At 34.4% G+C, this 24,398-nt stretch overlaps 4 protein-coding genes across 10 annotated transcripts in view; 2 read left to right on the top strand and 2 right to left on the bottom strand.

Annotated features, from left to right (window-relative positions):
* LOC123016446 overlaps window positions 1–4,325 on the top strand; it is a 60,711-nt gene extending 56,386 nt beyond the window's left edge. For all 4 annotated transcript variants that reach the window (XM_044416848.1, XM_044416849.1, XM_044416850.1 and 1 more), the window contains 3 exons: window positions 8–141; window positions 2,096–2,312; window positions 2,365–4,325. In XM_044416848.1, the coding sequence (XP_044272783.1) occupies window positions 8–141; window positions 2,096–2,312; window positions 2,365–2,501 (488 nt within the window). In that variant the 3' untranslated portion in view covers window positions 2,502–4,325. The remainder of the gene's footprint in view (window positions 1–7; window positions 142–2,095; window positions 2,313–2,364) is intronic.
* Window positions 4,326–4,566: 241 nt separating this feature from the next.
* Window positions 4,567–5,285, top strand: LOC123003901. The gene is made up of 2 exons (XM_044396943.1): window positions 4,567–4,728; window positions 4,823–5,285. The coding sequence occupies exons 1-2, from the start codon at window positions 4,720–4,722 to the stop codon at window positions 5,192–5,194; spliced, it is 381 nt and encodes a 126-aa protein (XP_044252878.1). The 5' UTR covers window positions 4,567–4,719; the 3' UTR covers window positions 5,195–5,285.
* On the bottom strand, window positions 5,209–10,148 carry LOC123003900 (6-phosphofructo-2-kinase/fructose-2,6-bisphosphatase-like). The gene is made up of 6 exons (XM_044396942.1): window positions 9,686–10,148; window positions 7,013–7,153; window positions 6,548–6,846; window positions 6,232–6,498; window positions 5,960–6,178; window positions 5,209–5,909 (listed from the first exon to the last, which is right to left on the bottom strand). The coding sequence occupies exons 1-6, from the start codon at window positions 9,729–9,731 to the stop codon at window positions 5,448–5,450; spliced, it is 1,434 nt and encodes a 477-aa protein (XP_044252877.1). The 5' UTR covers window positions 9,732–10,148; the 3' UTR covers window positions 5,209–5,447.
* Window positions 10,149–13,987: 3,839 nt separating this feature from the next.
* On the bottom strand, window positions 13,988–22,717 carry LOC123003875 (transducin beta-like protein 2). 4 transcript variants are annotated; one of them, XM_044396913.1, is made up of 7 exons: window positions 19,309–19,666; window positions 19,015–19,203; window positions 15,092–15,315; window positions 14,802–14,988; window positions 14,564–14,749; window positions 14,325–14,510; window positions 13,988–14,272 (listed from the first exon to the last, which is right to left on the bottom strand). In XM_044396913.1, the coding sequence occupies exons 1-7, from the start codon at window positions 19,436–19,438 to the stop codon at window positions 14,055–14,057; spliced, it is 1,320 nt and encodes a 439-aa protein (XP_044252848.1). In that variant the 5' UTR covers window positions 19,439–19,666; the 3' UTR covers window positions 13,988–14,054. The 4 variants fall into 4 exon arrangements, with proteins under 4 accessions (XP_044252848.1, XP_044252849.1, XP_044252847.1 ...); XM_044396914.1 differs by lacking the exons at window positions 13,988–14,272; window positions 14,325–14,510; window positions 14,564–14,749; ... (1 more) ...; window positions 15,092–15,315; window positions 19,309–19,666 and adding exons at window positions 15,708–17,310; window positions 22,634–22,717; XM_044396912.1 differs by lacking the exons at window positions 13,988–14,272; window positions 14,325–14,510; window positions 14,564–14,749; ... (1 more) ...; window positions 15,092–15,315; window positions 19,309–19,666 and adding exons at window positions 15,708–17,310; window positions 19,715–19,835.
* Between the last annotated feature and the right edge of the window lie 1,681 nt (window positions 22,718–24,398).

Below are 24,398 nucleotides of genomic sequence, written 5' to 3' on the forward strand. Positions count from 1 at the left end.
TTTGTAGAGCCGCAAGACAGCGACCCAACAATAACCTTCAACAAGAGCACTTACGAAATAGGGGAGGTATTAGAGGCAAATTGCACCACAGCTTCGGCAAGGCCGCCACCTCACATTACGTGGCTAATTAATGGTGAAAAGGTGGGTTCTCGAATGTAAATTACCAATTTTTTGCCACCGAAATACTCAAAAATAGAGATTCTCACGGAGACTCTTGAACGTAAATCATGTCATAACTCATTTCGAGGAAGAGATAGTGCGATAGTTGTCGCACCCACGCGTTTCGCATCTAATGGGGGTGATATATAATCGGAGGGGGTTGTGAATATTTCAAATGACAGCGAGTTTATCTGGGAAAGTTGGGGAGATTCGAAATTAATTCACACTTTTTGAAGAGATTTGGTGCGATATTTATAGAGTTGTTTGGATTTATGCGGGTGGCAGGATTGGCAATTCTACGACATATGCAAGAAAATTGTCTACGATTGTAATTTTCAAGTATACAGGGTGTTCCATTTTTATTGTTACAAATTTAAACAGGAGATACAATATTCAATTTTAAGATAAAAGTTTCCTATGAACATTCTTGAAAAATACTATGTAAGGGCGCTACACTCCATGAAAGGAGTGTATGTTTTAATGGATTTTGTGTAATATTTTAAACCATTTTAGATAAAAGTACAAAATTTGGTACAGTTGATTGTCTTTATGTCGAAATTTTTAATCAGAGGCGTCCTAAACTGGGGTTTATGATTAAAAGTACTATAACAACAACAAAATTCTAAATTCCATAGTTTTTTACTAAAAAGATATAACTTACCCTTTTTGAGTAAAATCTTTCTAATATTTATGTTACACTTGTTTTGTGGTGTTTTTTACTGAAAAAAAAATGATGAAGTTTGGTCGAAAATCATACTATTTTTGCTTTTTTAAACGTTTTAGTATGTTTTTAAGCTAAAAACTCAAATTTTGAATAATACTTCATTGAGACAAGATAAAATCTTATATTATTTTTCACTTTTCCAAGCGTTTAAGAAAGTTCTTCAGCCAGAAATGCAATTTTTTTTGCAAAATTTTGTCCGAACCAGTTGAAAAATCGATAAAAATTGTGCTATTTTTGCTTTCTTAAACAGTAAAATATTTACATTTTGAACTAAAAACTTCTTTTTTTCGCAAAATGTTGCTAAAATAGGCCTCAAAATCACTAAACTAGATTCAAATTATCGCTCTATTTTGGTCTGTTTCACTGAATTTAGTTTGGTGACCCAAAAATCTACTTTTTTTTTACAACCAAAAACTACCAAGTTAGTGCACCTTTTAAAGCGTTTAAATGTTTTTGAGTTAAAAACTTTTTTTTTGCGAAATTTAAAAAAAAAATGACCAAATAACATTATTTTTGACTTTTTCATTTAAAAATGCACTCTTTTTGCGACATTTTGCTCAAACAAGTCGTGAGATGTTCTAATTAGATAAAAAATGCTGTTTTTTGCCATTTGTGTGTAAAAATCTTAATTGTTTTTTTATCAAAACATTCCCAAAAATTAATTAGGCAAAAAATTATTATATTTCCATCTATTTTCAAGCGAATAAAAATATTTTCGAGCCAAAACTGATTTTTTTCACAAAATTTTGCTAAAATAGCTAAATTAGGGATCGAAAGCGACATTGTTTTTGTCTTTTTTAAGTTAAATTTTACCCAAATAGGCCAAAAAATTAGCATGTTAAGTTGAAAATGGTATATTTTTTAAATATAATTAATTAATTAATTAATATATTATTTTGGCTGAAATTTTTTGCCACTTTCAACAACAAAATTCTAAATTCCATAGTTTTTTACAAAAAAATGTCTTTTGCGTTTTTCGATACAACCCCATTAAAAAACGCACCCCTTTCAAAGGGTGTAGCTCCTTTACAAAACATTTTTTGATACAGATTTATAGGACACTTTTGTCTTAAAATTGAATATTCTTCTACCTGTTCAGATTTGTAACAATAAAAACAGAACATCCTGTATATTACTCATTTTTGAAAATAGTTAATTACTCGAAGTTATGCAACCAATTATACACGAAAATTTACATTGTGTGAGTTTTAGGTCCCCGACGCTTTAACGAAGCGTTTTTCCAACGGCATCGTTCACGGTCACGGTTACTTCGACCAAAAAGCTTCCTCCACGAAACAGCTTTCTATCGAAGTGTCCGATCTCCACGTCGGCGACGACGGCGAACTCCGTCTCACTTGCATGTCAACAATTCCCGGTTACATCAATCCGAACGAAGTTTTTGCCGATGAAAGAAAAACATCAGTTCGAAGTAAGTTGGTGATTACTTCCCATTTTGTCGTAATTGATTGAAATTTTTCTAGTCGAGATTGAAATGACCGAAGGCCCTGTCGAAGCCATCTCCAACAATAACATCTCCTCCAGTTGTCCTCTCCGCATGAGTTCGTATTCTTTCGAAATAATCAACGTGTTTTTTATCGCGCTCTATTACCATCTATAAACTCAGTTTAAATAATTGTTGCGACGTTTTTTTGCCAAAATTTTTTTGGTCGAACTCTGTTTTCTAAAACAAGAACTAGAATGGTGCTGCTAGAGTATATTTTACGCGAAATTGTTCCATTTTTTTAATAGCTTTTGTTGACTTGTGAATTTCATTTATCAGAGAAATATTTTGCTAAATTGTTAGAATAGAATTATGTGTAACTGAAAATTTCCGATTCTCACAAAGTCGGCGACGTCTAATGAAATCCAATCAGAGAACCGGATTTTATTGGATAGGCGGCATTTCCTACTAGAATTTCGATTCGAGACAAATTCGGAGAATATTTCACCGAAATAAATAAAATAAAGCAGCTTTTAGCAGGGTATAAAATACAACATAAAAATACAAAAAATGGTACGGTTGTCACTTTTTTTTAATCTATTTGAGTATAGAGTAAGTGGCATTTGAATAAAATGAGTCACGTTTCATAGAATTATTTAATGTGAGTGAAGTTACATCTAAAAAATTGACAACGTATATCTCACTTTTGACTCATTTTATACAAAAGACACTTAACATTGTTACAAACTTTGTTTAGTTTATAAAAAATTTAATATGAAGTGTACATAAATATGTGTGAATACAATGTATCTATTTAACTGGAAAAAATGCACACTTTTAATATTAATTTGTAAAAAAATCGAAAGCCTAATTTGCACTGTACTTATTTATTTTTAAGGACTATCGGGACGCTCATACTAGTCGCAAAACTGGTGATAATTTTTTATTCTCTCGTCAATTAAATAAAAACAATCAATTTTATTTTATTACACAAGAAACAAAAGTATCCAAAGATATATTTTTCTCGCACAGATTTTTATATAACTAAATGTTTATTTGTTTTTTAAAAAGTAATAATTGTTTCCTAGCTGTTGGATGAATGTTTATTGTTTAGTGTTCAAAAAATATGTCTTTCTTTACTTTATCGACGTGGTGTTATTACTATATTCTGATTTTATTTATTTATTTATTTTATTCTGAAACAATCAAGTAAACAATCATTTTAAAATAAGTAGCTAAAATCTGTACCGAATTGCCGTGAGGTTGCAGTTGCTAAGCAACTGAACTGAACGACACGTCAATGGCAATTCGAAACAAATATTAACCTGTTATTTCGAATTATTTTGCAGTTTATTAGTTAGAAAAGGGATCAAAAATACAAAAAACAACTGAAAGTCAATCATAAGAGTCAATATAATAGGAAACATCTGCAAAATAATTTGTAATAATGCATCTGGGAAACTAATAATTAATATATCAGCAAAATGGCGCTAAATTTAAATCTAAATTAGAGTATTTTTGGTTCAAATTTTGTCATGACTAGACTAGAAATGAAAAATCGCAAATTTGACGCTACTACGATAGTCTTATATTAGGTAAATAGCTTAAATGACTGTTGATAGAACAGTTCGCGGGCTATTATGGCCAAAAATGTCTTCCTTGAAAAAGCTATTGTCTATTATAAAGATAAGGGAGCAAAAATTGTCACTTCGAGCTAGAAAAATGTTTTATTTCGTAGCCCCAAAAACACAGAAATGACTGAACAAAATCGCACTTATGATTTGTAGGGTTTTGGAGCACTTATTAAAATCCAGGCAAATTTTAATCTCCGACTACAGTACGCCCTAAGCTCGTAGATTTGACAATAAATTGCTTTAATTTAGTGTTAATTTTTTTCGGATTTTTACCGAAATCCGAAGAAAATTTATAAGTTGTAAATATACGTGTGAGATGTAATTGTATGATGATTACTAAATGTTTTACGACGACTATCTGATAATAAATTAATTATGTACTAAACAATTTTACTACACCCTCAAACTACAATTATTAATTATTATTTATAATTTCTTAGAAAACACGTGCACGGAAAAAAAGAATTTTCCAAGCAGCCTTGAAGGTTTGTAATTAAGCATGGTATTTTATCTAATTACTTAAAACGTTATTACGGGTATTTTTTAATAATTAATGGTTGTTCCTTATTTCTGTAAATGTAGTCACGATAATGGCGCCGCCTACAAAATCAATAGTTCGTGTAGACCATGGTTGCTTTATCTAACCGGCCATGTTTCACAATTTTCAAATTTGTTGAAATGTCACTTGTCAAAAATAAACATTGAGAAAAAACACAATTACAAAATAAAATGATACACTTTGTGTAAAATTATCATCAATAATGTCTTTGGTGAGTGATTTTGTACTTGTATCGTGTAACACTTGCGTGACTGCGTACTTTGTGACCAATTTTTTTTGAGGTTGTGTTTACTCAAATGTTGCAGAAAGCGTGCCCCCTGTGCCAGAAAAAACTGTCCTTGAAACAAGTCAACTACAATTTGGCTGTCTACATATGCGAGGACTTGAAGTGCAAATACCCGGTCGGTTATGACTGCATTGTTGTTGAACGCAAATTGGAAAATATGCACGAAAATCCCACTGAAAATGAGGATTTGGACGATTGGATTGAGGACGTTGTTGACTTGGTTGAAAACGAATCAAAATCTGATGAAAATAGCACGAGAAACGACTCAAACGACTGGATCGATAACCTTGTGGAGGAAGCTGTGAAAGACGCGAAAAAAGTCACAAATGAGGTAACCGGGAATTACGACGCTAATGACTTTGACGAGATTTTAAATTTGATATGTGGGTGAAAAAAAATACGATCTAACTTGTATTATTTATTTGTGAAACAAATCTATGGTTAACATTTGGAAAAAATAAAAAATGCACTATAAAATCACAGTTAAATACTATACATCCAATTATTGCTATGGAAGATAAGTCGTCCAGCAAATGTTCTTTAGCTACAGTATTACAACACAAAGCCAAAGTAAACACCTACTACTAATTATTCAAGCTAAAACATTTAAAACAATGTAAAGTAAAACTATCCCGAAAGAATAACTAAGTACAATAAGTGAGATTATTCAGATTGGCAACGGAATCGTAATGTGCCGGGAGTGTCTTAAGAGCGTCTTCCCTTGTCCGTCCCTCAGAACAGTTCAAGGGCTTCGCCCTGTTTGTATCGACACAGTCAATCGGCATCTTAATTGTCTCCATATTGTAGTTATAGCCCTGCAAAGTTAGCTTGATGATGGTGTGGAGGGGCACGTGGATGTAGGGGATCTCCTCAATGGGGGTGTCAAGAAAGTAGGCCAAAATACAGCGCAGGACGGCTTGATGAGAGATCGTGAGGACATTCGATTCGCATTCCAGTTGATTAAGAACTGGGACTACTCGTCGCATCACGTCCAAATAAGACTCGCCTTGGGGGTACCGATATTTGAGTTTCTCGTGGTCTCGACGGGCCAATTCACGAGGAAAGCGGTCTTGGAGCTCCTCGTAGGTCAAATTCTCGCAATCGCCCTGTACAAACATGTTAAATTTGGCCCCAAATGGGAGTCTTTGTTACTCACTGAATAAATTTCGTCCAATTCGGATAGGTGTTGTTTGGGGGCGTTGATGTGAGCACTGGTGGCTTTAGTCCTCTGTAATGTCGATGTCCACACTTGTAAAGAAGGGAGGTTTAAAGCGTGGATGTGTTTTGCCAAACACTGGGCATACATGCGTCCCCGGGGTGACAAAGGGGCGTCTCCTCCAATTTTCCCAAGGACGTTAAACTCACTTTCGCCGTGCTGTAATAACCCCAAAATTAATCAAAATTTCGCATCAAAAAAACTGAACGTACCCGACTGAAATATAAAGTTTGTTGGATGGGCTTAGGGGTTGAGATGTACCCCAAAATTTTACTCTCTTTCGTCCCTACAACCCCATGAGCGACTACGCCCCCTTCACCGCTATCCAAAACTTTGATCATGGGACAAGACAACTCCCAGTGACTCCCCAAGGAAGGACTTTCGTATTGTGCCTTGTAATGGGCCATTTTTTGGGTTAGGTCTTTGAGGGCTTCTTCCGTAGCCATGTCACAATAGTCTGCACTGTATTGGAGAATTTCCTGTCAAAAAATTTAGTTACACGTTCACCATTTTTGGGATACGACTTACTTTAAAATTGCGTTCGAGTAAAACCGGGTCTTCGCAAACGCACTCAATAAACATGACCCGGAAGCCCAATTGATGGTAAACCAAATCGTAGATTTCTTCACGTTGGGCACGCGAGACATTAGGGCCGTCTAAAATTGCGACGTGGTGGTTGGGTTCTTGGAGCCACGAAGCGGCGTCTTCGAGGGCTTCCCGGAAACTCTGTTGGCGAATACGCCATGCTGGGAGGTTGTCAGCGCGAAAAATTTCATGCGAGGCGTAGGTTTTGAGGTGTTTGCGACGGTAGTCGCTGATGTCGTACACTGGAAAAAAATCTAGATCAGTTGTTTGTTTACTATCTTATCGTTTGGTGATTAGGTTGCAAAAACACTCTGCAAAAATCGCATGACAATCTGGGTGAAATTTGGGCAAAAATAATGTAATTAGAGCCCATTTTTCAATTTTCTGGACACCTTGGGTGATCCTTACCTTTGCACACGTCTCCAGTGTAGTTGAGATACCGGGACAACCTCTTCGCCATAAGGCTCTTCCCTCGTCCCGGCAGCCCCACCATGGCCACCATCAAGGGGGCGAATTGTCTCAAAGGAGCCCTTTTGGGTGCTTGAGCGCCTGTGTAATAAAAACAACTTGTATCTTCCATACTTTGCGATAGACTGATTGATTGTGAATAGAATCATCTTATCAGGAAAATTTTTGAAAGGTTATCAACTATTTTTAGTCGTTGTTGTGTTAGGGCAAGATTGCACGAATAAATTACTTGTTGGGTCATAAAAAAATTATTGAATTATTTCGATACAATAAATTCGTCTCAACTTTCTCTTTTTCCGTTTGGAAAAATGGGTTTAAAACGGGTTTTGAGTGGGTCAGTGGTCGTAAAAATAGAATTGATCTTTGGCCGAAGCAGACGCCAAATGGACCAATTTAGAAATGTCATGTTTATGTTAATCGTCAAAGTCCACTGTTGGAATCACCAAATTAATTTATTTGTTGCTGATAAGTGATAAGTGGCAATGACCACTGATTTTAATTTGCCAAATGGAAGTTCGAGAAAAATATTTTTGGCTTTGTCCTAGTGTCGAATTTGCGCAATTAGACACCCGTGTGGGTTATGTAATTAGTTGTAATTTTACTTGATTGAATTTAGTTAATTTCTGTATTTACTACGGGGGCGAAGTTCGATTCGGAATTATGTTTAGATAAGAAAAATCATCGGGTGATCGCAGACACTGCACTGAAATAAATATAAATAGTTATTATTTTTTCTAGAAACGAGTGATGATGAAATGACTTGAGTGTCACATTCACGTGGATTTAAGTAATTAAAAATCGTTTAGATTTTTCTTAGTAATTAAGTAACTGCAAATGACACCAATTTTCTCTTTTTATGTGATGAAAAATAATCATCAATGATAAACAAGCGTTATGTAAGGAATTTGTTAAGACAAGTAAAGTAGCCGACCTTGGAAGTCGGGTTTAAATGGAGTAAAAAATGCTTGTGACAAAAGGTCTTTGTGTTGTGGCCTTGTAATAACAAAGCGATTTAACAGAATCATTTAGGAAAATTCCTTTTTCTATTTTTCAAAAGTTAAATGTTTAAAAAATGCGGAAAATACTAGAATTTGTCTACCTACCATCTTGACAGAAACAAATGAGAACTTAACACATGGAAAAATTGACATTTCTTTCTTTTCAAAAATAGACATACGAAAATGAGGTAAAACCATTTTTAAAGACAAGGGTTTACTTTACATCTCATGTTTTACATTAGCGTACCAACACCCTAAAATATTCCTTTTGAACAAACAAAAAATGATTTTAATCCTGAAAAAATCCACCAACCGGTTGTGTTGAAAAACAAAATTGTGAATAAATCTCGGTAGTAAGCGTAATTAATATTGCCTTAACAATTTTCTTTAATGTACTTCAAGATAATTACTTGTTTTGTTGTCTCAATTAATATGTTGCTGCAACAACATGTTGACGAGAGGAAAATTGCCAATGGAATGCAATTTTATTTTGAGCAAAACATGTCAATAAGATAAGAGGAAAATTTTATTGTCATGTATTTTTGTCCCAAAATTCTTATCTACATACAGGTGCGCCAGAACTCGCGCCCCAGAGAAAAATGCCATATAAGGTAAGATACCAGGAACATGGAAAAAATGTTAAAAAAAAATTATCTATAAAAATTTCGAAGTTATGAGGGTTTAAAGTTTGCACTTTGACTATTTATTTCTGTTGGAAAAATAATTTTCCGTTTTTTTGCTATAGGCTATTAAAAGAGAAAACAAAGAAGGTGTATCCTAAATTGTAACTCTGTTCAATGTTATTTGTGGCTTTTATTGGCAAAATTTTTGTCCCTTTACTAAATAATGTAAAAAACATACAAGATCATCAATATCATTAAACAGACATAAAAATGTCAAATGTCAAAAAATAAATGTCAAAATTTTTTGATAGAATTTTTTAAACATTCTTTTCATGTTCCTAGTATCTTACCTTCCTTGAAAATTTTCTCTGGGGCGCGAGTTCTGGCGCCCCCTGTATAACGTAACTAAAAATTTTTTTTTGTTTGTATGTTATAATGGTAATTTCATGCCCATTACAACAGATTATCTAGCTGTTTATCACTCTTATCACATTTTGAAGAGTGAAGTATGTATTTGTGTTTATTCTTATCAGTGACATAAATAATAAAATGTAGTTTCTAGAAGACAAAACAACACATTTATAGATTATTGTTCCATAAAAGTGAATTAAAAATTTGGAGCGTTGCCACTTGAGAATTTGCTCGAAATTGAACAAAGCCACTTAAGACGTGATAAAAATAAGTTTAAACGAGTTGAATGACCATCTATTAATTTAAAATAAGTGTGAAATTTAACAAAATGCCGGAATAAATATTTATTTCCTGTATAATTATTTGAATAGGTGCCGATAATAAAATATAGTGTACGACGCATGCGCTTCCATCGATTGCATGAATAGGAAGCAAATAAAATAAAGGTATTATAGGTATAGGTATTTATTTTGAGAGTGCGGAAATATGAAATTGAAGGTTTTTCCGTGTTTTGGTTAATAAAATTTCCTGATTTAAATAAAATTTATTTGTTTTTGTTGATGCGTTGTTGCCACACTCACCTTTCGGCTCGTCATTTTTGCCGTTCCTCTTGTTGATTGAATCCATTTCGATGTTCGGTTGTAAAATTGTAGAAAAAGAACACTTTTTGAATGAATTTCGACACTCTACTCTTACGAACGACTCAAAAAAATAATCCAAACACACTCCGAATCACTCCACCACAGAAAAATAATAAAAAAAACGGTAAAAAAATACAAAAAAAACAACGGAACAACTAAATGTCGATCGCTCCCTCTGAAAAATGATCTGAAGACGTATGTATAATAAACTTTTTCAAGATGTGTCGCATTCCAAGTCTATATCTGATTTCAGTCGCCAGATTTACGGACTTTTGAACACTCTCAACGAAAATCAATGCGATATTCCACCGCAAATTACGTCTTCCAACATTTATACACGCGGAGTTATCTTTTTTGTGTTTCGTTCACCGTAACCACAACCACTTCTCGCACGAACCACGGCTCAAATAAACAGAGACAACCCGGTTTTGTATAAATACGATCGATGTAGGCTACGACCAGCGCGTAGAGATAAGGTCGAGCCATAAATAAACGCCGATAGGTGGGCTCACTCACGAGTCTTATAACACTAATGCCCCAATATTGATCTAAACGAACAATAAACAATTGTGAAACAATGATTCTTTAAAGTACTTAGTAGCCAAAATACGGAATTGTTGCACTTTTGGCACTTTGACAGGTCACATGCTTAGAAATTTGGCGCTCTTTTTTGAATTTTTTGCATTTTTTTGTCAAATTCGTGACTAAACCTTTGTCCCGTTTCGAAATTTGTTAGATTTGCCAGGTTATTTCTGGCAGGACTTTGGACCTTAAATCCCACCAATCTGTCATCTTATTATGTACTTATATATTATAGTCTAGAATTAAATTGTTTCATATTAAATCATAAAAATAATTTTATTGTTGACTTTATCAGTTAGTAATTTAGCAAAGCTTTTAATTATAGTTTGTTTATTTACGTTGCGTTTTTTTTTACAAAAATTCCATGAATCGGCATTGTTTGTTGTTTTTGTTTTCTAGCAGTGTGCAATCTTTATTAATTAAACGCAATATGATTGCGTTTATGGTATTAATTAAAAATTCTTATAGTGACGTAGGCAACCAATTATACAGTTGTACACACTTTCTATAAATAATCTAATTATCAAGAAAACTTGTACAAATTTTTCCACATTGTTATTTAAGTAGGACACGGTATTGATAATTGCGAGCAAGTTGATATTTTTTATACGTTTGAAATATTACTATGATTTTTATTTTTTTATATGTTTATTTCATAAATTAAAGAATTTCATTTTTAACAGTTTTTTATTATGAATAAATAATTTCACTGAGATTATTACTACTAAATAACATTTTACCGTAGCTGTTACTAAAAGACTATCTTGGAAAATAAATGAAAAATCGTAGTTGACTGACTTTTCTTAATAAGATTTTGACGTATTTGCCACATAAAAGGCACTTTACTCTACAAAAAAAATTGTTTTTTTGAAAATTTTCAAGGCAAACTTGATTTTTTAAAACTAAAGTTACATTAGAAATTAGTCTTAAACCAAGCGCAGCTGAAACTCAAAAAATAAAAATTTAAATCGAAATTATTTTATTTTTTACAAGAGTCGTTTCACCTATCCGGGGACACACTGTATACAGACATTTTTTTATTAGTTTAGTCTCGGCATAGGCAACCAATATTACAAAGTGTTTAAAATCGCTAAATAAAAGACAAACTTTTAAAAGCAACAAAGTAAATGTAATTAATTATTAATTAAAAAAAAATTAAAACCTATCAAAACATGAAAAATATTTAATAATTAAAGCAAGTGTTCAAAATGCCTTCCTTGAAGTTCCAAACAATAACCCCCGCAATTTTGAAAACCCTGCCACTGCATTCCTGAAAATTCAGGATCTACAGGGTTATTCATAAATATGAAGCAATATTTGAACCTCAAAAATGACCTATAAAATGATGTTAATTTAAATAATAACTCGTGTCCTATCTCTACTGATAAGAATTTTACAGCCCTCGGAATGTGGGTATGGAAATTTGATTTTTTTGTAATAACTTTAGAACTATTTGACCAAATATTATAAAATTTGGAACATTTCCCTGTGACAACATACCCTTTAAACTGGTAATCACGAAAACCGGATACATCTACTCAATTTCCGGTTCCAGCAGTTGCAAATCACATTTTCTGTGTTATTTAATTTTTTTGGCCGCTTAACATTAATTTTTTATTCCCAAAAACAATAAAGTAATCAATTTTGAATAAAAAACACCTAACCTTTAATACCCCTAAAATGAACCGTTTTAAAGATATTTTAATTTAAACTGAGGACTGCACAACGCTGAAACCAAAAAGTAGGGATTTTGAATGGATGATATCCACGGTAACAAATGACCATGGTCTCACTAATCGCTGTCAGGCATCTGTCAACTTTGACATTGGACGATTATTAGACAATTAATCGAAAATATTTAATAAAAGAGTTTACCTCAGATTCCAAACATAACTTAGAATAAATCCAAATGGATCTCGTAGCATTTAATTCATAAAAAATTCACAAAAATTTATTGTCAAAGTTAACAGATGCCTGGCAGGGATTTATGTGACCATGGTCATTGGTTGCCGCGGATACCATTTATTCAAAATCCCTATTTTTTGATTTCAGCGTTGTGCAGTCCTCAGTTTAAATTAAAATATCTTTGAAACGGTCCATTTTAGGAGTATTAAAGGTTATGAGTTTTTTAATCGAAATTGATTACTCTATCGATTTGGGCAATAAAAAATGGGTGTTAAGAGAGCAAAAAAATGGAAAAACACAGAAAATGTGACCTGCAACTGCTGGAACCGGAAATTGAATGGATGTATCCGGTTTTCGTGATTACCAGTTTAAAGGGTATGTTGTCACAGGGAAATGTTCCAAATTTTATAATATTTGGTCAAATAGTTCCAAAGTTATTACAAAAAAATCAAATTTCCATACCCACATTCCGAGGGCTGTAAAATTCTTATCAGTAGAGATGGACACGAGTTATAATTTAAATTAACATCATTTTATAGGTCATTTTTGAGGTTCAAATATTGCTTCATATTTATGAATAACCCTGTATATTATTAGATTCTGTACGAATACGTTCTTTCAACTCTTCTAAATTTTGCATTGGAACATTAGTATAAATTTTTATTTTTAAAAACCACCAAAGAAAAAAATCGTTAGGTGCCAAGTCTGGCGATCGTGGGGGCTCCCGATTCACCTTCAAGATTGACACTTGACAAACTTAACACAAAATTTTAGTTTTGAATATTTTAATATCTAGTACCCTCTAAAAGCTTGAAATGTTGGTCGCCTATTTTATGAAATTGACCCGGCTTTTTTAACTCTATACATAGGACTATGTATGCTAATAAAAAAAATGTCCCTGTATGTATTCACAAAATCTAAATACAGCTAATTTTTCTCGTTGTGTTAGGGTCGTCCAGATCGTTGTTTTCGGAAACTAGTTTTATTTTTTATTTTGAATTTGAAAGTAATTGCGGCTTCAGTAGCGCAAGCGTCTTCATAACAAAACGACTGACTAGTGGCTGATACCAACATGACAACACTTTGACAATTGTTTTTAAAAAATGGACTTTATTTACTGTTATCTTCTTTGTTACAAAATTTGAAATTTTGCCAACAAAAATGTATTGCGAGTTGCATAACTGCTAGTTGTAAGCTGTAATCATTTGTGTATTATGTGTTGCCTATATTAAGAATTGATTGAACCAGTGTTAATTATTATTTATTATAATTTTTTTACATTTTTTTTTCACACATTTACTACGGTTTCATTGTTGTTGTCGCTGTCAGTGTTGCAACTTTCTTCTTCGTAACAAAGTACAAAGCAATAAATGTAACAGCGATTACACCAACTACCAGTAACAGGCAAATGAGTAATCTTTTAACACTAACAAAAAAGAGTTATTAATCTTTGAAATTAGTCAAAGGGAAAATCACTTACTTGAGAAGAATACAACACATTTTTGTGTTTGAAGTTAAAAAAGTAATTACCAAGTTTCACACAAAACTGTCATAAAAAAATAGAAATGTACGTGCCTGACATTAGAGACAAATATGGGTAAGTTTAACCGATTTTCATCCAATTTTTTACACTTTTTTTAACAGAAAGTTGGAATTTTTCAATGATCGGAAATGTACCATAGTTTCCACCCTTGTTTTAATAGTTCTTCTAATTATTCTTGTTATAGTGATAAACACTTGTCATTGAAACAACAGTTGTTGCAAAGGTAATAGAATATATTTTCTCAATAAATGAACAAACACACAAGCCCCGAAAAGTTATTTAGTTGTTTTCAATTGTCTGAAGAAAGGTTTCACACTCATTGATAATTTTCTCCAACCTTTCCTTCGTTGCTGAAGTCTGATGGGACTTCAATTTTTCTTTGGACGTTTGGATTGTGCAACGGTATCCAGTCACATTATGGAAAACTCGAATGTACTTGTCTCCGGTCGTCAGCACATATTTTCCCATCGCATCAAAGAGAAGCGAGGTGATTCTCCCTGAAAACACCCATAACTCACCCACGCTCCCATAAACTACCGTGACCTTTACCTGCATAAATATTGTCAATTGTATAGTCGTGATGACCCGTCAGAGTCGAATAGAAAGCCAGAGAATTGCCACAGGCGATAGCAACAACTTCAGCGTTAGGTGAAAGGCCAATAAGTGAGTAATTCCCGACATGGTAGTATTTCCCCGTGATTTTTAAACGCGGATCTTCGCCTTTCTTATACTCGACTAGAAAAATAAATGTCCTATACCAATCGGAGAAAAAAATGCAAAATTCTCACTTTTCGTATCGAAAACCTTCCAAGTGCCATCTTTAGACACTGTGGCCATGTGGGACGAATCCGCATCGAAAGCCACATCATAAACCCCCGACGAATGTCCCGTCAGGTCAAAAACACGTTTGATTTCCTGAAATTCGCCGGTTTTCGAAAAAATCACCTCCCAGACTCGAGCGTCTGGCGCGAAACCTTGAAAAAAATGACTCATTTTTCGGTCAAATTCCTCGTGAGTGAGTTCTACCTGACGCCACCACGAATTTACCACATGGTGAAATTTTCGCACAAGTGGTTGTCATAAGGTAGGTGTCAGTCTGGGCCAAAATCTGGCCTTTCAAGTCCCAGATGACCAAGTCCGTTTTATTGGAACACGACATGATGTATTTGCCGTTACTGGCGATTCCCATGCCGATGACGTCGGTCTCGTGTGCCTGGAAAACATGATTCATTTGTTACGTGGCCGGAAAGTAGCTTTTCAATTAATTATAATGGAAAAATATGTGTTTAGTCCGAGTTGAAAATTTCGATATAGACCTTAGGGAACGTCAAAGCTTTGGTGGCGTGTCCCAACCAGCCGTCTTTCTTTTTCTCGATTTTGTACACTTCGATCGCATTTTCGTTGTACTTTTGTATGATGAAAGCCTTGGAATCGGGGCTCCATTTGACGAAAGTCGGATGATCGAATTCGACGTTCACCCGGAGGTTTTTGACGTCTTTTTGCGTCAAATCCTTGGAATCCCATAGTATAACGGCACGATCTGGAAACAAGAGAGTGCAAGGTGTTATGCTGGGGACAAATCAAGTCGGCTGGTGTCAGTGCTAGTCATTTTTATAAATAATCGTGGTCTGTTTGGTTTCGTAACACCACCTGCCCACGCAAGTGTTATTTTTGTCACGGTTTAAGTGCATCCAACTTTCTAAATAAAAAAAAAACAGTAACTGGTGATAAAAACTCTTATCAATGTGTGAAGAAAGTGCAGAGAAATTTCTTCATATGGAAGTTTAGACCCCTTACATGTTGATTTTAATTCGTTCTATAAATAGTCTGCTTTCACCACTTTCACTTTCAATTTTTTGGTTATCACATGTCAGGTTTTTTTGATTGGAGTGCATCTTAATTTCTCCGACTTTCACCCAAATAAAACACAAATTAATTAAAAAACGGTTTATTAAAAATAGATACAACTGTATCACGTTTCAACACAGCCTTTTTGCCTATTTTTATCATATTTTCATATTATTTTTTTAACAAACAACAAAACAAATGAACACAAATAACTTAAGTCTACAAAATAATACTATTTCACAATAATCGAGTGGCAAACTGGCTGAATTACAATACGTACAAAATGTAAAAAAAGTTGCTAGGAACTTTAAGACTTAACCACTTTGTACACTTACTTAAAATAATTACGTCCTTATTAAGTAATCAAAAACATAAAAACTTGCATTGATTCCTGCGTAAATATCACTTAATGAGATTCACTAGGAACACGATATCACAATAATGACAAATGACGCGTTTAATAAATAAAACATGATAAAATGTCACATGATTTTATAACCTTTATTTTCTTTCCTAACTTTGTACAACATCAACTCCATGCAGGCGCAAGCGTCCTCGTAACTGTTATGGGGGCCACTTTGAATCTCGCGTTTCAAAAACGTGGACACCAGAGATCTCAACGAGCGCTTATACGGGAGACCGTTGTAATGGGGAAAAGACCAAGCGGTATCCACAACAGTCTTGTGCACAAGTTTGAGGGCCCTTAGGTCGTTTTCAAGACCATGGCCTATTAGAATACTATCAGCACTGATAAACCCCCTCATATCATTTTGCACTTCTTTGAGAGTTTTTGTAGCACTCGGCTTCAAGTCCTTCGCGGTAATCCCCGAAAATCGGGTGTTGTAATCAACGATTTCATTTTTGGGCTTGACATAAGTATCATACACCAATCGGCCATCCATTGCCACAACTGTGACTTTTGTCACTTCCAACCCCGCGACGGTGTAACACATTTCACAATCGAGGGCATACACCCCGTAGTTGCCATCACTCGGGATCGACTTCTTTTGTCTCGTCTTGACGAAGCCCTCACAGGGGCCGTTAATCCCACTAACTACTCCGCTCCACACGTGGAGTTTGCACGTGGCACAGCCGACCGAGCCCGGCTTGCCCTTACAACACGAGTAAGTCGCGAGTGCATCAACAGTATGCAACTTCCCCCAATGATAATTGCATCTCTCCTGAGTGAGATACTCTTTATTGGTGGTGAAAAAGCCGCGGCCGCACCTCACACAGGTCCGTTCAATGCCCTGGTCCTTCGAAGGGTCGTAGTCTGGTTCGGAGCCCGAGCTCTCCGATTCGCTCGAATCGCTCGAACTATGGCTGTCGTAGCCGCCCCCATTGGGGACGAATTCTCTCGCGTTGACGTCGAATCTCGGTGGCCTGAAGTGGCTATAATTGAAGAAAACGACCGAATTGTTGTGCGACGGCGAATGCACGGGGTACCCCATCACAAACAGCTGCTCGTAGGTGAGCAAATGAGGGTGTAACAAGTCGGCGAATGCACGCTCTGATATGTTAAACTTGAGGCACTGCCTCAGAGGTTCCGTTTTGAATTTTTTCTTGGCGTCGGGGGAGTTAGGACGACGGTTTTTCCGTTGGCGGCGCGATAAGCCCTTGCTGCGAGGGCTGGATTCCACCGGGAGATTCTCCTTGTTCGAATCGGGGTTCATCTCGGGAGGGTCTTCTGTACACAAAATAATTAACGCTAGAGGTGTGCAAGAAAATTGACTGGCTAATGTCTCAAAAACTATACCCGGTTTACTGAAGTTTGGGGCGTATAAAATATCAAAATATCGATCGATCATTTAGAAATATCTAACCCTTCTCAGCTCTTAATTGGGTAGCACAAAAAAAACATTTATTTAAAAAAAATTAAAATGTTGTCACAAATTCCTCGCTTTTAAGGATTTTCACAAATAAATCACTTGAAAACATTTCGAAAAACCTAACCAATGCAAATTTGACATTTCCAGTATTATTTTGAGAATTATTAGTTAAATTAAAATGCATCTTCAGGTTTTGGAATAATTAACCAAACAAGCTTCAGTCACAATCATTGAAAAGTGGTTATGAATGTCATTGATTAGTATTCGTTTAAAAAGGACATTTGGCGACCACTTCTGTAATTAAATCAATTTTTTTCGTTTCCAATCCCTAATTTTTTTTTTCACTGTCATTCAATATTTTTTGAATAATGTGCGACACTGGTGCTTCGTCCAAGTGTTGCTATTTCGTTTATCATATACTCGTTTCATAACTCGCGCCCTAGAGAAAAATGCCGAATCAGATAAAAAAAAAAATTATCAACAAAATTAGAGTCAAAATTTAAACCCCCCAAAAATTTGGAAATTCTTATGAATACAATAGTTCCTTACTTAGCATTTTTCTCTGGGGCCCGAGTTGTGAAACATCCTGTTTAAAGTTTACAAACATATTCACGTTCCAATAAACTGATGAAACAATTCGCTAAACGCTGTAAAAAAAAACAAAAAAATAGGAAAAAAAAACGAACATGGTATGAATAAAATTCGAAAGATACAAAAAGCACAAAAAAAGGAATTATACCCTGTTTAAAATCTATAGAATAGTAAAGTCCTTTGGCCATGAATTTGTCACTAGGGTACAACTATAAAACTGATTTTTCTTTTATAGAGAAAGTTTCTATTTGACCTCAAAAATGCAGTTGCAATATTGCAATTCTTCGTCTAATTTGAAAGGAGATTTAAATGAAATATAGCAACGACATCATTTTCAACGAAGATCTATAATTTAATAATAACTGAATTTTAAAATTAGATTACTTCAGTGGCGTAACTGAAATAAAGAAATTGGGAAAATGAAAAACACCAATTGAGTGACAATTTTGAGGACATGAAATTTTTCTTGTATTTCTTAATTTGAACTTTACTTTCCAGTGGCGTACAATTATTTGTTATTGTTTAACGAAAAGAGTTAAAAAAGAAGCGGAAAACTTCCAAATCATCCTAATGAAGAATGAAAAGTTAAAATTTACAAATTATTTCAACGCGCCATTTTATTATTTTAATATTAATAATGTAACCTTGATATCTATGGCTTTTTTATAATTTGAACTCGTAAGGACAACACAAGTAATTAAGAAAGTTGGCGTATAAATAATATAATTATAATAGAAGATTTAAATAATTTTTACAAGATAATATAATCTTGTGATAAAATCGTAGTGTGTGTACGATCTGGGAACAATTTAACGCACAATAAAGCCAAAATAACAATAATAAAAGTAGTAATATGATGAAAACTGCCGTCTTTTCTCGATATTTTGATATTTATGAAGTTTGATGTATTGATGTGTTTCTAGCCTAGCACTGCACCGACACCAGCACGGGTGACATGGGGGCCCACCTACCTTCGGCACAAGACGCTAGATATTTCCCGGAGGCCGAATAATCGATGTTGAGTACTTGTCCCGTGTGGCTTTTGAGCGTTTTGAGCAGCCACGGATTGGTGAAATTTTGCGGTTTATCAGAGCGGTTCCACGTGGGTTTTTTCTTCGATTTAGCGACGGGATCTCTCTTTGGCCCCGACACTGGCTCATCTGGAATAAAAACATGGTAAATCCTCACAAAAATTAACCTCAAAAAGCACGTGACAAATGACATTTCGGCAAACAAATGAACGCTCCACCGGTAGGTATACTCACTTTGATGCTGTTCGTCGTGCTCGATTTTGAACAATTTTAAAATATAAAATAGCAATAAAACACTCCCGCCGAAAAAAATCGCGACGAGAACAGTCGGACTACTCAAAAAACCCGCAACAATTTTCTCCATTTCGTTTTCGGCAAAATCCAGCGCGCTACTGACTCGTATAGGGGAATTGGCGGCGCATGCGCTTTAAGTTGGCAACACTCTGGCGGTCCTTTTCGAATTTCATACGTGTTTTGCGCGTTTTTTCGATATTATGGGGCATTATCACACGGGAATCCATTCAATTTTCGCGAAATTCACTCGACGAAAACTAGGGGAGAACTGAACGCGCGCGCTGGACTCGACGCGGTATATACCTCTTTCTTTATGTGACGTGTCCTCGTATGCGCGGATACTTACATTTACACATTGACGAATTTCGGAGACAGTTGGGGGGCTCAGAAGCGTTCACTAAATGCATCTGATGAGTTGTGACCATTCGGAGGCACTTAAAACAACTCACAACTAATTCCGTTTATTCAATGACGCATTCAAGTTCCGCAGATACTTATTATAATGATGCAAACATACAGGGAAATACGCAACGTTACATTTAATTTGCGGGAATACGGGCGCGATGGGGGATTCCCGAACAATTTTTGGGGCAAATCCAAAATGTTAATCAAAATAAACTAGCATCTTCCGCCCTCTTTAATGAGGAGAAAAATGACAAAAATCAATTTTAAGCACAATTATTTGTCATTTCAGGAAGTTATTATTTAAATTAACAAGTTGATCTTAACGATTTGTAAACAAATTCATACTTAGAATGCAAAAAAATTAGTCTTGGTGTTGCTATGCATGAAATGATCGTTTAAAGTCATGTTTTTGCTTAATTTTGAAATAATCGAGTTGGCCATTACTCTATTTGAACAAATGTCAAATTTCGATTGTTTGACGTAATGCTATTCTTTTATTTTTTTTTTTAGATAACTCGATCTATAGTTGGCACTTTTGATCAAAGGTTACTTGGTTTCATTTTTGGTAAATTTCCAAAGCCTTCTTCGTCTTTCAGGTAAAACATCAAGCTGTGACGGTTTGAAATTAGTTATGGGAAGTAACAGTGATGTTCTTTTGTTACTCCGAAAATAACCTTTCGCCAGATTTGTTGTGAAAGTTCCATGATAAACACGGCTTTAATCCGCTTGAGTTTCGACTTTTCAATTCGAAAAATTCCCTCATTTTTAATACAATTAAATCGAATTTTTTGTTGCTCGGACCATGAAAATAATTAATGGAAATATTTTACGTATGATTTTTATTTATAATGAACCGCAAAAACACACAAAAACGTGTTTTTATTTGAAAATTTCAGAAAATCCCAGAAGGCTAGGTTCGCAAGTGTCATTGATGATGCTGACTTATTTTTTCACCATATTTGGGCAAAACGTGTAGAAAAGTAAATATTATTAAAATTTAATTTGGTATTTGATGATCTTTTCACAATAAACAAATCGTAAATATTTACTCAAAATTTCTAATTTTATTGCGTACAAGTCGTAAAATAATTTGTATAAATCGCGGTTTGCCACGTGTCATTTGAGCGAGGTTATGGTCGCAGTGGCCAACTATGATCTTCCCTTATCTGGTGGTGATAAAGCGTTGATATCTTCGAACAAAGCTATTGTTTGATTTTTTGAGGTTAACGATAAGGCATCAACGACCTTAGGAACGTTTTTGTAATGCGTCCTTTGTCATAGACCCAAACTCAGGAAATTGCGGTACAAAGAAAACAAAGCTTCAAACAAAATATATTTGGGGGTCTTTTGGGGTTTTATATCAATGGAAAATTACCAACATGACCATGATTACTCGCGTATCGATTGTTTTTCCACCATTAAATTGTCATAAATAAATATTTGATTAATTGGGTTTTAGTTACAGTTGACGTGGCTTTGGTGCGAGACTAAATCGTAATTTTCTAGTTTTTTTCGGAATTTATTTCATAGAATGACATTAACACCGATTCGTATAGGTCAAAATATGATATAATTTGAATATTTATTGCTTATCTTTGGAAACTTTATTTGAAAAAACCGTTGTTTTAAGGTTGTTACTACTATTATGAGTCATATTAAAGTGCAGTAATATTCACGGTCTAGTGGGCTGGGTCATTGACAGTTTCTCGAAAAAAAAAAGAAAATCGCGGCGACTTTAATTACGCCTCAGGCTGTACACGAAAGAGTTGTTTCGTCGGGTTGGTAGAACCTAATGCGAAATTCAAACAAATTACTGAGTTTATCACATATGCGACCTTTTTATCGTTTGTCAAGGCTCACACATGATTTGCCTTCGAAATAAACGAGGAAATCAATAATGTCTCATGAATTATTTTACATTATTTGTGACAATAGGTGCAAATTAATTGTTAACACCTGCCGGTGTGTTTGTAACTTCCTCGGGCGGCCGTGAAAAAACAAAACATAAAAATGTCAAAAAAGGGGTATGTCAGGAGACACTTGACATTGACTAGACGATTTCAAAGGCAACTATTCGCAGATAAGACAATATTACAAAAAAGTTACGTCAGATTTTGATAAGATTATAAAATTCCAGTTGAATTATTAAAAATGATTCAGAAATTTTCACAATAATTGTTATCTTACTTGTTTCCTGCTTATCACAAAAGTGCTGAAACGTAACTCACTACACAGTCAAAATACAAATAAGGGTTCTTCGCTCTAAAGATCTATGTATACTATTTAGCCCGTCCCCAAATTTAATTGTTTTCTAATGACATTTCTGGTGACTAAATTTCAAATTTCTTTCCTATCAAAAGTACAGTTAAATTTTTATAGTACTACAAGTACTATAGTGTCAAGGTCAATAGCGATGGAATTTGATAGTAATCGTAATCGAGTCATAGTTCACAGATATCAAGTAGGTATTGTAATCACATGACATGAAATGGGCCATGTGCCCGTGTTAACACCTACGAAAAGTTGGCACTTGTCATAGCTTTTGTTTTACCACAGCCGATCCGATTCCATAATCATAATCTTTAGTATCGTAGTTGGCGTGATGCAATCACTTTCACCGTTTGTTTCCACTCGCTATTATTAAGTAATGATAAGAAAGTTGCGTATTAGATAAGAGGGGATTAAAATAAGGATCACCATTTTCGTATTATTCGCGTGATTGGATTTTTTATAATTAATTTCAATTAATTAGCGTTTACACGGTTGGTACACTTTTACGGTTTCCAATTGATTTGCGACAAGTGACAAATTACAAAGTTAATAGCAAACAAGTTAAAAAATTCCAATTAATTATAATTACCTGATTTGTTTTAAATCTTGTGACCACTTTCACGCAGCAATGAACTCTGACACATTTCGTGGTAACGAAACAATTGCAAATGCGCCACCTGTCAAATACTACTGTTATTCTTTTGTTTTACATCGTCATCGTTGAAATTTAATCACTTATTTGTCTTGCTGGAAGCAGATTGTGAGAAATTTTTCTCGTGTTAGTCATTAAAATTATGGTATTTGATGGTAATTGTAAACATCACCGTTATTTCAGGTTTTATCTTGTCATTTTCGGAAAACAAATATTTGGGTTTTAAATGCAAATTTTCGGGTATTTGTCAAGAAAATTGATTATAATTACACAAATTGTAGTTGATTTTAGCGAAAAAATTAAAATTTCTTTGATTTTTCTGGAAGTGTCTAAAATCACAATTGGCGTCAATAACAATGTCATAATTTTTTTACAGTGTAGACACTACACCATTTAGTTGAAGTGTCAAATTTATTAATGACGATATAAATCAGGAAAAAGAAGAAATAGTATCGGTTTTTATTGATAATTGTAGACGAGGATGAAATTATCGCAAAATTTTGATTTTTATCCCATTGCGAATTTTTGCCTAATTGTCAAACGGAGTGAAATCCATGGAGGTGATATCAAGAATACAAGAAAAAAAGTGAAATCAGTATTTCTCAAAGAAATAAAGTTCAAAATTAGAAATTTTTTGCCAATTAAACTTAACTGTTAAAAAAATACACTGTTATGGCGGAGGTGGCTGTATAGTTGGCACCACTGCTTTTTTTGTCTTTTTGTCAAAAACACAAACAGATAAGTTCTATTTGTGGAACATAATAAGTAAGCAGTTATGCGTGAAGCAAACAAAAACAAATGTTTTGAATATTTTTTGCAAATTGTTTTATCAAACAATGCCAAGAAAATTGGTCTTTCAATAAATTTTATCGTTGTAATTACAGACATTAGTGCAAATGTCAGTTCATTAAGTGTCATTTACGGTAGAATTTTCCCGATAATTCCAACTTGGAATTTTTCTAAATTGATTGCAAAACTCGGTCCAATTTGCTGATAAACGTCTCATTTCACAACCTTCTAAAACCATAATATTGATGATTGTAACATCGCCTTTCCCATGATTTCGTATTGGCACACCGTATTTGAAACACTTTTCATCGACTTTGTTACATAAACACGCACCACGTCCCTCGTACCGACCTGATCTTCGTCCTATCGACTCAATCATGACCTCGAATTGTTCGCAAAAAACAAATTGATAAGCAAGCCCGAGGCTCGATTTTTATTAACACGCGACGTAACCCAACACGTGTCTTATTATCACAGAAAATTCAAATTCGATTGATGTTGGCAATCATGTCACGTGATCGTACTTACTCGAAAAACGAGTTTAATTGTAACATTATTTCCTCAATTTTCTACAGTTACTCAACTCGTTCATTAATTTTTAAGCCACGAAAAACATACAGGATGTTTGTTGCATAAGTGAAAGTTTTCACTCGTGTGTAATTCGGACATTTTTGACAGTTGGAGCTTTCTATAATTAACGAGGCGGCGCCGAGTCGGACACGAGCGTCTTGATTTGTTTTATCACTTTTTTCGACGATGATGCTGCACAAACAGTTCCTGCATCCTTAATATTCAAGGTCGTGTCGAGACGACTTTTCAAATACTTACTTATTGTACATACCTACTTTGCTTTAAAAAACTGTAAAAATCAGATTACAGTTTTAAACGTTTTAGGTTCAAGATAAGGCGAGAT

Source organism: Tribolium madens, unplaced genomic scaffold, assembly GCF_015345945.1.
Source record: "Tribolium madens isolate multiple individuals breed KSU strain unplaced genomic scaffold, Tmad_KSU_1.1 Scaffold_1;HRSCAF=32;Tcas5.2_LG8, whole genome shotgun sequence".
In the NCBI taxonomy this organism is placed as follows: Eukaryota; Metazoa; Arthropoda; class Insecta; order Coleoptera; family Tenebrionidae; genus Tribolium; species Tribolium madens.